Source organism: Desmodus rotundus, chromosome 9 (assembly GCF_022682495.2).
Source record: "Desmodus rotundus isolate HL8 chromosome 9, HLdesRot8A.1, whole genome shotgun sequence".
In the NCBI taxonomy this organism is placed as follows: domain Eukaryota; kingdom Metazoa; phylum Chordata; class Mammalia; order Chiroptera; family Phyllostomidae; genus Desmodus; species Desmodus rotundus.
This window is the reverse complement of record NC_071395.1, coordinates 47,869,081-47,884,305: the sequence shown is the minus strand read 5'-3', so window position 1 is coordinate 47,884,305 and position 15,225 is coordinate 47,869,081. Positions and strand designations below refer to the sequence as shown.

General features: G+C 48.8%; 1 protein-coding gene across 2 annotated transcripts in view; it reads left to right on the top strand.

Moving 5' to 3' along the window:
* MED26 (mediator complex subunit 26) overlaps positions 1–15,225 on the top strand; it is a 42,373-nt gene that overhangs the window by 11,514 nt on the left and 15,634 nt on the right. The window contains exon 2 of one of the 2 annotated variants that reach the window (XM_024560729.4): positions 10,566–10,679. The exons of the other annotated variant lie outside the window; for it this stretch is intronic. Within the exon in view, the coding sequence (XP_024416497.1) occupies positions 10,635–10,679 (45 nt within the window). The 5' untranslated portion in view covers positions 10,566–10,634. The remainder of the gene's footprint in view (positions 1–10,565; positions 10,680–15,225) is intronic. 2 annotated transcript variants of the gene reach the window in all.

The following is a 15,225-nucleotide window of genomic DNA, read 5'->3' as shown; positions in this document are numbered from 1 at the left end:
GTACACGGCCCACCCTCCCTCCGTGCCTCCCCCAGCAAAGCCAGTGCCAGCTGTCCCAGGAGCACTGTCTTTTGGCTATTGCTGGAATCTTGGTTTTATCTTTCCCACAGTACCTTTAACCTGTCTGACATGCCTGTGTTCCCTGCCCCACTTGGTTTTTTCCTGCTGGTGCTTAGAGAGCTGTTCATTCTTAGAGCCAGGTTACCAACAGACGTGGTCTTCTCTGATTTCAAGCTACACCTGAGCACTGAGGTGGGTTTGAGTAAGAGTTCAGGTTTGGTGGGCCTGGGCAGGGCAGCTGCTCAGCTCATGAGTATTGAGGTTGGGTGGCTGGTTCCTCTGGAGGATGCCTGCCACCTCCTGTGATAGCTGCTTGGCTTTCTCCAGACCTCAGCTCTTGGGGGTCCCCCTCTGGCTGTGGGTTCTCTTTGAGCCACAGTGGCATGGTCAGCACTTGGGCACCACGCCTGTCCTGAGTGTATTGCTCAGTTCTGGAGAGTGTGGAGATTCTGGATGCTGGTGACAGGACCCGGGGAAGGAGGGTGGGCAGCTGTAGGTGTTGCGGCACTTGCCTAGCCACTCTTGGTTGCAGGGGGAACCCCATAGGAGCACACAAGCCTTCTCCCTCAGGCCAGGCCTGGGCTAGGACACCACCAGCAGGGAGATCTGAATCCTGAACCCCAGGTGTGCTGTCGCCTCGGGAGGAATCAATGTCTCTGAGCCTCTCTATCTGTGATTAGGGGCTGTTGGTGCCATCATCTGGTGGTACCCCCCTGAGGGGCTGGGCATGTTCGGTGCCTGATAAAGTGCCCAGCTTCTGTTTTGTTTAGTCAACTAAGATGACCCTAAGAGAGCTGGTTCTACCTCCCTTACAGGTGAGGAAAAGAGTAGGGGAACTTGTCTTTGCCCGAGGCCATGCAGCTGGGAGGAGCAGAAAGGGGATTTTAAAGTTATCAGTTGTTAATAGTCCTGCAGGTGGAGTTCAGCCTGGATCTCATTCAGTCCACTGAGCAACCATACTTAAATCAGCTGCTCAGTGTCTTCTGGTTTCATCTTCTTGAGAGCTGTCTGTGCAGGGACTTCATCTTTGGGCTATAAAAACAGGTGGACTACAGCACCAACTCTTACTGTGCTCACTGTGTGTTAGGTATTACCCCTTTTATAGATAAGTAAGACTGGGGCTTAGCAAGGTTAAATAGCTTGTTAGCTGACCTCAGAACCTTTGTTTTCATCATGAGGCAACACGGTGCCCACTGCAGACAGGAGAGGGGAATGCAAGAATTCTGCAGAGCTCTTTCCCTCCTCCCAGAGCACCACATGCTGGTGGAGCTGGTCTTTGTGTGTGCTGTCCTATATGGTATCCACGAGCTCCATGTGGATAGTGAGCACTGAACATGTGCTGGTAAGACTCAAGAAATTGACTTCTAAATTTCTATTTAACTGAAATGCCCACCTGAGTTGGACAGTGCACTTGTAGGCCTTCAGATCACTTGTGCTTTGTGTGGGTGAGAGCTCTGGGCTGTGTTGTCTTTTCCACATGGGAAGTAGGGGAGGAGGTTGTGCCTGGGTTGACATGGGAATGCTGAATGGGGCTCCTGTGCCTTCCCAGCTCCCTCTGGTCCCAACCCTTCCCTGACCAGAAAGCTCGCTCTCCCATGTCTCTGGGCATGAGAGCCTCTGAGCCATGTCAGCTCCATTCACAATTCTGGTCTTGTAAGGCAGAAAGCCTTCGCATTTCTCCACTGTTGGTTGATGAGTACAGTTTAAGACAGACTGATGGACAGACAGAAAGGAAGGGAAAAAAAGAAAAATATTTAAAATGCAAGGGTTTGACTCAGACCTGGGTTCAGATCACTATAGTTCTGTCTCTGAAATGTTTGTTCTTGAACAAATCACATCAGTTACTGGCTGTCAATCTGTCAGATTTGCTGTCCTCCATAAAATGAGGACAAGCCCCACCCTGCCAAAGGGTAAATAATGTCTGAAGGGAAATTTCTGGGTACATAGTAGGCACTGAATACATATCAGTCTCCTCCCCACTTCTTTGGTAGTGGGGGTGGGGAGGTCAGATCCATGGAGTTTGTAGATACTGCACTTTGGTTTTCACAGATGCCATTCTTTTTCAAAGATAGTCTTCCCTTTCTTGGAGAAACGTGAACAATGAGCAGTTACCAGACAACATTGCATAACTTTATACATTTCTAAAAGCTCCCTAGGGGGAAACAGGAAGAAATTGGTTGTAGAGCAAAATTGAGGCTTGTGGAGGAAGAAAGGCACATTTCTTTGGGAGAGAGGCTTGGGTTGGAACTGCCCTGCACTATTCCACGTCTTTCTGTACTGCAGTTGCAGATGAGAGTGATCACAATAAATTTGTGCAAAATGACCTTTAGGAAGCAGTATCCTTTCTGAATGCAGAACATACTCAGAACTAGCAATTGCAAGATCTCAGACATTCCCAGACAGAAATGTTGATGTCATTAATAATCAGAACATACACCTCGTACTCAAACACGTGGGAAGAATGGTATTGACAGGTAATCTAGGTTGGACCTATCTCTCACCCCACCCCACTGAACCCACACCATCCCACCCTGCTGGCAGGACCCAGGAGCTACTTCATATTTAACCCTTTTGAAAACTATTTATGTAGCAAGAGGTATGGCCATGTTTATGTCCTTTGGTCTATTCATTTTACTCTTAGAAATTAATAACAATGTTAATGGATATATTTATGTAATGATCATTGCTAATGTAATTCATTAAAAGGCATGGGAGAAGCCTAGAAAGCACAGTGCATCCGCATAGTGGGGTGGCACAGAGCCATGAAGAATGATCCTGAGGCTCTGTAGAGAAATGGACAAGCCTTGCAGTGATAAAGAAAAGGAACATTATTGATAGCCAAACACACTAGGAAGGCACAAAAACTAAAACTATGGGTAAAATGGAAAGCAGTTATATTGGGACAGTAGGAACAGTTTTTGGCTTTATTTTTCCTGTTCTCCATTGTCTTTTCAATTAAACAGTTAAAAGAAAGAAAGAGAGAGAGAGAGAGAGAGAGAGAGAGAGAGAGAGAGAGAGAAAGAAAGAAAAAGAAAGAAAGAAAGAAAGAAAGAAAAAGACTGCTTTTAGCCTGAGAGCTCTTGAGAACCACTGAGAGCAATCAGGTGGGGGGGGGGGGGGGTGATAGCGGGGCCTCCGTACCGCAGCCAGTGGAGAGGAGAGAAGTATTTCCTTTTGTGTGTTCCTGGGAGGTTCAGAGCAGGGATGCGCTGGACAAGTCCAGGACAAGTCCACCAGTTGTGGACTCATATTTGTCCAGCTCACCAGCTCTGTAACTCATAGTAGTAGCTATGCCGCCAAAAACTAAGTTCTCCATTCATTCTCTTTCCTCCAGCTCTAGTCTAAGCCTGGTCATCTCCCTCTTGGAAAACTTTCCTCTTGTCCCCTCCAAGCCAGTATCACACTACTCTGTTACTTACGACCCTGTGTACTTAGAATAGACATCCCCACTTCTTCTGTCATGACCCACGGATGCTCTGTGACTGGGGCCCTTCTTTCCTTCCCTTTCATATCTCAGTTTATACTTTCCCTTGCTCATGTCCAGGCCCCCTTCTCACATCTGTGATCATCAGATTCCTTCAGGCCTCTGCTGGCCAACCATGGCAAAGAGCCCCATCCGCTCCCTGCTGACCCCCTAACTCCAGATTATTTCATGTCCTGGCGCACATAGGAGATTATGACATCTAGACAGTGCCCTGGGAAAGTAGAGTAGGACAGGAGGGAAAGACAGGAGCATTATATTTCAGTATAAGAAAAATGAAGTATAAAGTGGACTTTCCAAATATGGTTTACTCTTTGTAAGAGGGGTGCTGTGTCCGTGAACATAACTTTTATATGTTAGGTTAGATTTTGCTTGGCTTTGGTAATCACTGTGGAGAAATTCTGTTTGCATGCGGAGATGATAAAACTTGGAACCATTTTTTAGTAAACATTTAGTAATTTACAATCGTGGTTCTTCCCTCTTTCTATTTTTATGTGATGCTGAAATACAGTAAGGCAAATGGATTCTAGTTTCATTCAAATGTTATTTTAAGTACTTTGAAATAATGAAGAACTCTAATTTATTGTGCAGTGTGTGTTCAGTAAATGTTTCTAGGAAGAAATATGCATATAGATACGCATGTACGTTTATAAATTTTACTGATACAAAGGATGGATAGCATACGGTTTACAAAAAATGATATGCATGACACTGCCGTCAATTCCATGCAGCCTGTTGCTTCTCACAGACTGCTTTCCTTGATTGTTGCTGAACCTTTGTATCTATAGTCAGCTTACAAGTATAGGTCTGACTTGAAGATCAGTTGATATTTTTGTTTATGTTAATGAGTTAAGTGATGTCTTTGTTGAATCAGGTAATAGTTTTCAAACAGTGACAGAATACTTCCTCAGTTACACTATTCCTGAGATAACAGCTAAGGCATGACACACTGTTAGTTTAATCTGCATTAACATTTTCTCCATCACTTTCTTAAAATCTAAGCCCCAGCGATTGGCAAACTATTTCTGTAAAGGGTTAGATAGTAAATATTTTTAGCCATACAGTGTCTGCCACAACTCTGTCTTAATTTATAGCACAGAAGCATACAGAGACAATATGAATGGATGTGGCTGTGTTATAATAATAATAATATATTTACCAGTACATGATTAATTTTATAGTATGTGAATTTCACCTCAACAAAAATACATATAAAATGGGGGGGGGCCCTTTATTTATAAAAACAGGTATTGGGTTGTATAAAGCCCACCAATCTGACAATAAATCAAGCCCTGATTTGTAGTGTGTCAATTTCAATTGTCTAAATGCTTCTACCCAGGCTAATTTCAAGCCACTAACATGATGTCACCGTGGGATTTCTCAAGTTTAACCCTGAGCTCTCGTGGACTGGTGTGAACTGGCTCCAGCACAGCTCTGGGTGGAGTCCCTACCCCTGGCGAGTTGGGGCCCTAGTGTGTAGGGTACAGCAACCCCAGAAGAGCAGTGCTGCTGTTGGAGATTGGGCTGTAGGCGACAGGCTCCTTGTCCAAGATGTCATCAGTGCCTTTGCAGCTGGCTACTAAAAGGTTCTCTTAGTTTGAATATTTTAGGGGCATGCTCAGAGCCCCTGTGAGTATGTGCTGAGCTAGCGGCTCTGAGAATGGGACGGGGCCACTGTGCTACAGATCCTTTGCTGCCCATTCTCTGGGGCAGAGCTGACCGCCTCTCCTCATCCAGTGGTTAGGAGGAAGCCTCTCTCTCAGGTGCCACACTGATTATTTTTTTCAAAGCTTTCAGGGCAGTCACCTGTTCCCTTTGCCTCTCTCCCTATCTTCCTCCTCAGTACATGTATAATACATTTTTATTTTCCTGGTAAATTAATAGCTGCTAAATGAACTCTTGTGTCTGTTCTCTGCTGGCTGCAGTGGTTGCACTGTGTAGTCCAGATGGCTTTGGACTCCACGTCCAAGGTTTTCCTGACGTTAGAGACAAGCGTTCCCTCGTGTGTGTGCATGTGAGCACACACACATGCTCACATCGTGTGCTCATGTGCCTCCCACCACCCCCTGAAACTTGAGCAGTTCCATCTTCTGACTGCATTCTCCTTCCATATTGAGGAGTCACTGTTGCTGACCTCACCACTGGGCCATGAAATTGCTCTAGATCTCAGCATGGCTAATGCTATATTTGTTTCTGCCCCTTTCTCCTCAAATTGAATGAAATCCATACCCTTTGCATCCTGAGACTGCTTTGTACTGATCACGTGGGCCTCATTTATGGGACCTGGCAGTCTTTGAAGAATCCAGAGTCTCAGTAGCCTCTCCCCTGCTCGGGATGGTGTCCAGAACCGCCACATTACTGAGAGTCACAATGCTAGTCAATGAGATGGAAGGACTAGCTAAGCGTGCAGACTTGTTTTATTCCTGATTAGATGAAGGGGTTTGTACCTTTGGGGACCCAGACCAAAAGCCATCAAAGGCAGCAGGGAAATAGCCCAGGAGAGTCCAGACGTTGCAGCCTTATGACATACCAGGTACATGGTGCCAGGTGATCTGATAAAGGTCAGGTGGAGCCCCAGTTTTGCTCTGAGCTGCCTGGTAGGTTAGTGACCTGACACCCATCCCTTTGCAGTAGGCGGAAGAGAGGAAGTGTGTGAGCAAGTTAGGTGAGGAAGGAAGGAAGGAAGGAAGCTCGCCAACTGACAGATTCACCAAGAGTCTGAGAGGATAAGAAGACAGATGTGCAAAGGCACTTTGTTATTGAGGGCTCCACGCAGCCTTCAGATCTTCCTTTCCAAGGGGCTCCCATTTACAGGATGAGCCCTGGGTGCCTTCCATCCCGGAACTGTGTGTCAGGTGCCGGTGCCCTTTTCTCTGGGCATCTTCCACCTGTCCCTTCCTCCCATGTGCCTTTGTCATGCCTGTTTCTCCCGCCCACCATTCATCTAAGCCTCTCACCTCCTCCCACCGTGCCAACCAGCATTAGTCTGGAGACTCTACTCCTGGCCTTGGCGGTGTAGAGGTGCCACCTCTTGGCAGGGCGCTTTCGTGCCAGTCCCTTCTCTGTTTCTCATGGCGTGTGGGGGATACGTGAGGACAACAGCAGACGGGAGCAGCAAAAGCCAGTGGAGTTCCTGCACCTCGCTCCCTGCCGCCATGGAGGTGTTAACATCCACGTTACATCTGTCTGTGTTATACCCTTTTCTACTTTTTATTCACTTGGGTAGCACGGCCTTCATTCTGAGGACCTCAGGGCCCCATCAAAGTCCTGCTCAAACTGGTGTCTCAAACTTCGTGTGAGCTGTGTCACCTTGGGCAGAATCTAATTTTTGAGTCTCAGCTTCTGAATCTGTAAAGTGCCCCACCCCAGTGCAGCTCTAGGACTCTGTGGGACCTTACAGCGGTGGCACAGCGTGCAACATGCAGCACACGTGGGAGCATTATATTGGGTGCATCAGGAGGTGCAGCAGTTATTCTCTCCCTGTCCTCGCAGCCAGGGCACCTGTGTCTTACAGAGACCAAGACACTCAGAGTGAACAAAACACTATTAAAAATTATACCAACAACAGGTGCAAATGTGTGACCGGCCATCTAGGCCTAAGGTTACCTCCCACACCCCAGCATCCCCATGTGTGGTCCCCTTAGATCCTTAGGCCCCTCTACAGAGCTGACTCCAGCAGCTCCCAGTCTCCCACCTCCCTCAGACCCGCAGCCCACCCCAGTCTGCACATCTAGGTGGGTATCTTAATTTATAGTCCACTCTGGGGCTTTACTCCGCTCTGTTCTCTGCCCAAAATGTGGCATTTCTCTTTATGTTCTCACAAACAATAAATACACCATCCTTCTTTAAAAATTTACATGTTTGACTTACTTATAGCTAAGGTCCCTTTGGCCTCTGTCACTGATGCGCTTTCTTCTGTCCCTCTGGAGAGAACTGCTGTTGTAGGTCTGGAGTCTGTCTCCTGTGCATGTAGAGATACATAGCAGAACACTGTGCATCGTTTTTAAATAAATTCTGGCACACATGTCTTATTCTGCAGCCAGTTCATTTCCCTCAGCGTCTCTCTGTCCTTGTTACATACAAGTCTGACTGAGTCCTTTAACTATAGCTTAGTATTCCACGATAGGAGCTGTTTTGTTACCGTGCAGCGGGCTTCCAGAATTTTGCTAATAAAATGATGCTTTTTGAATAGGTCTGTCAGTGTGGAGTGGTAGTTTCCAGTGGCAGATATGGAGGGGCACTTCCATGGGTGCCTCCTGCTTCTCCATAGCTCTGCTCAGAGCTGGTGCTGAGAGGCTGGGGGTCAGGAAGGCAGCATCACGCACTGACCGCAGGGTTCTGCCAGCACTACCTGGACCCTCTCTGGGCCTGAGACTTTCCTTGAAGCCTCAGCACTGCCACCCCCACTCCCTTTCTTGAAATCTGAGGTTAGGTGTGTGAGGGAAAGTGCAAGTGGAGCTGGTCTTGGTTCCAGGAGGCCTGTTGGGCTGAGCGTGGGGGCAGAGCTTTGGGACACCAGAGGACGTCTTTCCCAGACACAGAGGCAGCCAGTGTTAGGGCCCTGCTGCTCACAGTGGGGAGACTGCTAAAGTCCATTGCGCTGGATCTTCTATAACTCCCATCAGTGTCGCCTTAGTATTCAGAAGAACTCTGGAGTCTGCAGGATCACATCTGCGTCAGCAGGAGCCCTAAGAGGTGGTGAACGCAGTGATTCCCATTAACAGATTAGGACCCCATCTGGCCAGCACTTGACTACATGCTGGGCAGATTCTCACACAGTCCCACAGGGGAGCCATTGCTGTCCTTATCTTAGAGACATGGAAGGGATGCAGGGTGGTGACTTGCTCATGACCTTATAGCAGGAAATTTTGGGTTCCAAGCCCATTCCCTCACTCCTTTGTCTGTCCCGTCCATTTGCCCCAAAACTGGGGCTCCACCTGTCCATGCTGAGATCTAGAGCAATTCTGTGGTCCTGCCAGCCACAGTGCTGGGTGAGCACGAGCACGGGGACAGGTTGGCAGGGTACAGTGGCTTTGCAGAAAAGGAGCAGAGCAGTGCTGGTGGGTGGAGCAGCAAAAGTGGGTCACCGGAGGGCCCCTTGTGGTAGGGCCACAAATGGACCCCCTAGTGTGCAGAGAGGCTTCTTCCACCAGGACCCCAGAGCTACTTTGAATTGAGCTTGGAAAGGTTGCCGGTGTAGCTGAGGGTGGGCTGTGCGGGGAGGTATGGCATTCAGATGTGACTTCTACTGCCCCAGTCTTGGTGGGAAGGGAGAAGCTGGGTCTGCCAGTCTTGAGACCCATTCAGTCATGGTTGAGGGGAGGGGACAGTTAGGGGTGACATCTATTCCCAGATGGTGTGCTGAGTGTAAGGGAGACCATGTGCGTCTGAGCACTCAGGGTCACTGTGAGGAGGAGCAAGGTGTCTCTTTCAGTCGTACTTCAGTAGCTCTGGGTCAGGCTTGGTCTTGCAGTTGGCACATTTGTCTTTCTTAGTGGTCAGTGATACGCTGGTGCATCTCAGAGTGGGTGAGACATGGTGACCCATGGGAAGTCCTTGCTCAGAACCTTGCAGAGTAAATGAGTTAGGGGCATACATCAGTAACACAATGTCACAGCATCTCTCTGGCATCTAGTTGCAGGCTCTGGCCTCCTTCCCTGTCTCCTCTCCTCTCAGGCAGGCCTCACCTCTCCTTGGCTTCTGTGACCGCCCTGCCCTCCTTCCTGTTGATGATGGCCTCTCCAGCCCCACGTGGCAGGCTCCACAGCCTGAGCCCCTGGGTTCTCCCTGCATCATTGTTCCCCTTCATCTCACCCACCCCATCCTGCTCCTCACTATCTTGCTCTCTGGAGTTGGCCATCACCTGCAGAATTGTCTCCTTGCCTCAGCAGTGAGCTCTCTGCCAGGCAGCTGGAGCTGGCTATTTAAAACCACAATCTGTCCGTGTCACTCCCTGCTCTGAGCATGGCCTGGGATCCATTACGTGGCCTGCCCATGGCCCTCTCCCACTCTCATCTGGTGTTCTCAGCACTTGCTGTGTGCCCCTGGCCCTTATCCCCTGCTCCAAGCCTGGCTTGTCCTCGCCATCCTGGTCTGGCTTGCAGACTGTGATCTCTTTAGGCCTCCTCAGAGACACCTTCTGTCCTCCTCTTTGGAGACCCCATAACACTGAATATCTCATGGCCTCCTTAGCCCACACTGTTTGAAGTTCCCTAATCACAGTCTGCCCACCCAGCCAAGCTGGGAGCGCCTTCAAGGCTACAACTGTGCCTTATCTGTATTTCTGTGTGAGGCTGCTGCGCGTGTAGTGAAGAGCCAGTGTTTGGGAGCAAGGCTGCCTGGGCCCCAGACCCAGATGTATAACCTCTGGCAAATTAGGTGACTTCTCTCTGCCATACCTTCCTCCTTGTAAAAGGGGGCAATAGAGCATAGAGTGTCAAGGTGATAGTTTGTAGAGCTAGTTTTAAGAATTTCTTAACAAAGTCATGCCTGTTCAGCCTTACTGAAGCTGTAAAAAACCCAACTCTTTTTTCCTAGTGCATCTTTCAGCTAAGCTCCTACAGACATCAGTGCTTGTAGGCTTATCACTGGGAGGAAAGTTGGTGCAGAGCAGGGTGATATCTGCTGTCCCTCCACCTAGCATAGTGGGAGTTCAGGATTATGCCAGGAGAGGGCAGAAGTAGAGCCAGTGTCCCTATGACAAGCACTGGTTAGTCTGTCTCCAGTCCTGAGAGCACCTGTGGGCTGGATGGCACTGTCCTCCTGGGTTTACACAGAATCTGGCACTAGTAGGTGCTGAACATGAGTGGATGAACCCCCTGCCACCCCCTGAGAAGGCCCCCACCCGAGTCCTATAGAAACAGGGAAACTGAGAAGATTCCCTGGTCAGGGAGGAGCTTGGCAGAAGCAGAAACACAGCAGTCTCTGAGGGGTTCTTTTCTGCCCTCCCCCTCCCCCCCCAATGTGGGGTTTAGGGTCAGGAAAAATAGTATTTAGGAAAGCATGGTTTTGCTCTCCTCTCCAGCTGCGGCTCGCACATCTGCTTCCTGGAGGCCTGGAGACACCTTGCGTCTATTTCTGATCTTTTTGTGAGATGAGAGTGGCATCTGTTTGGAGGGGCAGAGACTCAAGCTCATCGGTGAGTTGAAGAGGCTGCCAGCACATCACACGAAGGCCATGGGCTGGAGGCTCAGTGTTGCCTGCCATGCAAAAGGACTTTTACTAGCTTGAAGGGGATCCCATTGTATTTTGATTATTATGTATTTATTTTAATGGCACTAAAAAAATACAATGTGTACCTCAAAGCCCAGGCACTATTAATAGGCTTAAGACAAGGGTAAAGTGAAGTAAAGTGAAAAATATGGGGATGTGTATTATTCTTCATTGGGGGTGGGGCAGAATCAGAAGGTTTGAGTGGGTACGAAGATTAGGTATTAGTTGTTTTCCCAGTCATCGTGCTGTGTTTCTTATTACTTTTGTTTTGCTTAGCTGTAGCTTTACTTAATTTTACTTTACTTCACTGTAGCTGTTGGATTTATACTCAGTAACATCATTCCAGTTTTCAGCTACTGGTGAACTTATATTTACTTGTCATCTTGGCACATTTTCTCCCTTCCCATTAGTCTTAACACTTATTATAGAGATGGGCATAGCTCAGCAGGCCTGATGAACTAGTGTTAGAAGTGAGGTGGTCTTCATTAGTGTTGCAGATGCCCCAGGGACTGTGGACCTGTGGGGTGGCAGGGTAGCAGGGCGGCAAGCAAGGTGCCCAGCTCTGGAGCAGTCTAGGAGACCAGGCTTATTGGCCAGTGCTATGCAGCTTGCACAGTTTAGCAGCCATCGGAGGGTGTGCAGGGGATAATTGTCCATGTGGCTTTAAAAAATATATATTTTTGGAGAGAGGGCAAAGGTGGGAGGCAGGGAACGAAACATCAGCGTGCGAGAGATACATCGATCAGTTGCCTCATGCACGCCCCCAACTGGGAACCTGGCCCTCAACCCACGCATGTGCCCTGACTGGGAATTGAACCAGTGACCTTTCGGTTTGCTGGCAGTCAATTCACTGAGCCACACCAGCCAGGGGTCGATGTGACTTTTTAATGGTAACAAGTTTTGTGGAGTTTTATTTGCTCAGCTGGAGAGAAAGAAATTCGAGGTCTAGACCCTTGGACGGGGCATGCTTCCAGCGGGTGCCGCTGGGTTAATGAGGACGATAAGGCATACACGGGAGGCAGGCCAGACCATCACCATTGTGTTCCCAGAATCCGGATTGTGGGGAACCCAGGCTAAAGGAATAATCCATTAGCAGGTCAAGCTCCCCTACAGGCTCCAAGCAGGGAAAGTTGGGAGGAGGTGATTGAGTTGGTTCTTGGTGACAAGTAGCCTCAAGCTGTGGGGACTCTGCTGTGCCCTCTTCCTCTATGAGCAATCTGCCACTCACCTGCCATGCCTAGCAGTGCAGCTTGTCACTTGGCAGATAATCTTGTCAACAAGTTACCACGTGGATTGTGAGATTTGCTTTCTACATTGCTTTTCTGTCTGGCTTTGCAAAAATCTCCTGTGGTTCTTCCCTTTCTCCCTCCTTATAGAACCCTCTTGAATAATTTCAGGGTTGACAAGATGGTAAGTTGGAGAAGATATATGTGGTGACTTTCAAGACCCTGCGTTGAAAATGGAAGACTTGCCCCAAAGCCATAGGGCCCTGCTGAGCAAGCATGTTTGCCTGGATGAGTAACAGAGGCTGTGCCACCCTGGCCACAACTTTCCCTCTGCCTGGCTGCTCAAATGTGGCATCCTTTGCCTTGTCCTTTGTCAAGGGGGTGTTAGGACCACTGAGAATCAACTCGCTGTTCCCATGACCCTCGGGGTGAACAGTGCAGGTAACAGCTGGAAACAGGTGAAGACATGTTTGCTCTCTAGATACTAATTTGGTGGCTGTAAACCCTGACTTGGAGTAAACATGGTGGGACCTAGCACAGTAAGGTGGGACCTCATTCCTCTGTTCATCCGTCTGTTCATTCATTCATCAGTTAGCATTTATTGAGTCCCTGCTCTGTGCCAGACACTGTTCCAGGCACCTATGAGGTGACTGAACAAGACCAAGGTCCCTGCTCTTATGATGCATACCTGCAGGTGGTGGGACAGACAATAGGGAGAGAGCTGAGTGGAGTGTCAGAGGTGGGGAAAGGCAGGGCTGGTGTGAGGGCTTGCTTTCCAGAGCTCTTGGCCAATGTAAAGGAGCAGGCTAGTCATTCTGCACAGCAGAGGAGGGGTCCGTATGAGATTTGCCGTGACTTCCAGGTGGGCTGCCTGGCCCCAGGTTCTTGATCTGTGAGGGTTGCTGAGGGCTGTTGAAATCTTCCCGTTTGGGGACTTGTGCCATTCTCATTGCAGGCGCGTGCTGGTGGCCTTGCGGGAGCCCCAAGGTGGAGTTGGGTAGGGTAGGAATCTGGCAGAGGCAGCACCAGCCCAGGCAAGGCCAACTTTGGTTAAATCATGTGGAGTGCTCTGCAGTGAGTGTGGGGTGTATGTGTGAGTTTTTATTTCAGTTGACTTGTTTTTTCAAAACAGGGTTTAGTGATGTCCCAACAGCTGCCGTCATTCGAACAGTTGTGTTCCAAGGTAGTGGTTTGTATATAGGTAGGTAGTTGACTGGAAAATGGAAAAGTGTGGTTTCCCCTTAGAAAAACGTCATTGGTGGTGTAACAGTCATCAGTCTGGTCCTTGTTGGAACTGAAGCAGAATTATCTTAGAAACCCTGGCTTTGGAAGAGGAGAGGTGCCTTTTGGGCAGTAGCTCTGGGAGAGAATGAGGCCGGGGTCCTGGCAGCCTAGGTTGTAGGGCTGCTGTGGGGGGTGATGACAGGCTCCAAGTGTCAAGCGAGTGAGGCTTGTTGCGGTGGGACCCCTGTTTGTAAGGGATGCATATGGCAGTTTGCTAACAGCATCTGCTGGGAGGGACTGCTAAGTGTGCAGGGCTGAGAGCCTCGGAGCCTACATTTGCCAGGTGCCATTGTTCAGCATCCACCAGCCTAGCCATTAACTGTCCTTTTTCCAACCTGTGGTGGTTCATCTGGGCCTGTCACACCACCATCTCTGGGTGAAGCCTTCTTCTGGTATGACAAAGAATGGGCAGGGTCACAGCTAGTGGGGGGTGGGCTCTGCAGCCCACCTCCACCAGGGCAGTATGGTGACCTGTCTGGCCTACATACGTCCAGTCTTGGGTACATCACACGCCTGGATTTAGGATTGTCATTGAATGAGGTCAACCTGGGAAGGGCCCTGTGCTCTGGATAGCAGGGTGAAGGTTGTCCTTGTGGCATTACTGTTGGGGAGGATCTGCATTGGCTGGGCACGAGGTGCCAAGCAGAACCCACAGCTTTGGGAAGAGTGGTTCTGCCCACCATCTCTCTGTGTGAATATCCTTATGGGCTTATTCATATACAGCTTCTGATGCAGGAGGTCTGGGCTGGAGCCGAGATTGTGTGAGTCCAGGTGGCTCCTGAGGACACTGGTGTGCTGAACCCTAGGTCATACTTGAGAGCAGTAAGGGTCTAGCTCAGCTCTCTGAGGGGAAAGTTGGGACTTGAGAGAAATTCAGTCACAAGAGCTTAATTTCCATTGAAAAAAACTACGCAGAGGTCAGAGGGGAAAGAAGCACTGAAGCTATTTACGTGTCAGGAGGATGGGCACCTGTCACTCAGACGGCCGTTTGCCTAAGACTCTGTGCAGATATTTGTGGGCACTGGCTTTTCCCATGTGCATGGGAAGTTGGCACCCTCTCCTGAGTCTCCAGTTGAAATGTGACGAAACCCTGCAGAAGAGCTCGTGTCTTTAAATTCAGCCCTTGATGGTCGGTGAGCCTTGTACAAATATTTGACAACCAGTGAGACACTGTTACGCAGCTCCAGCCGGGGTGAGTCTCCTGATGTTGGCTACACAGGTGTTTTGGGGGCATGCAGAATGTCCCAGAGGGAAAAGCTGATGTTTACTGCTGCCTGCCGGAGCCCCATCGGCTATGAGGAGTGTGTCACACACACTTTACAGTTGTCGTTCATCCTTATGATGCCCTTGGTATGCCCAGCCATGCCAGTCCTCTTCATTTCACTGAGGGGAGAAGGAACTTCCTGCCCCACCTTCACCCCCAGGAAGGGCCAAGTCTCCTTGGGGATCTGATGCCTCACCTCCAGCAAACAGCCTTCCTTCTCTTTGCCAACCACCTTCCTACTTTTTCTAGGACCTTGTTGCACCTATCATCTGACTCCGCAGAAGTTTTACAGCTTCATTGAGGTGTAATTGACATACAGTAAACTGTGCACTTTTAAAGTGTACAGATTGCTACAGTTTGACCTATAGATATATGTCATCCCCCTTTGTACTCTTCCTTCCAGCCCACCCTTGTCCCCAGGCAACTGTTGATCTTTCGGCCACTGTTGATTAGTCTAGAATTTTGTGAAATCATGAAATATATATTCTTTTTTAAATTTTACTTTGGTCTCGGCTTTTCTTTCATGCAGCATATCTGTTTTGAGATTTATGCATGTTGTATGTGTCAGTAGTTCATTACTTTTTTTTGTTGCTGAGTAGTAGTTTCTTTTATGTGTATACTTCAATTCATCCATTCACAATTTGATGGGCTTTAAGAATCTGCCAAAATACCTTCTGAGGTGATTATACCACTTAAAC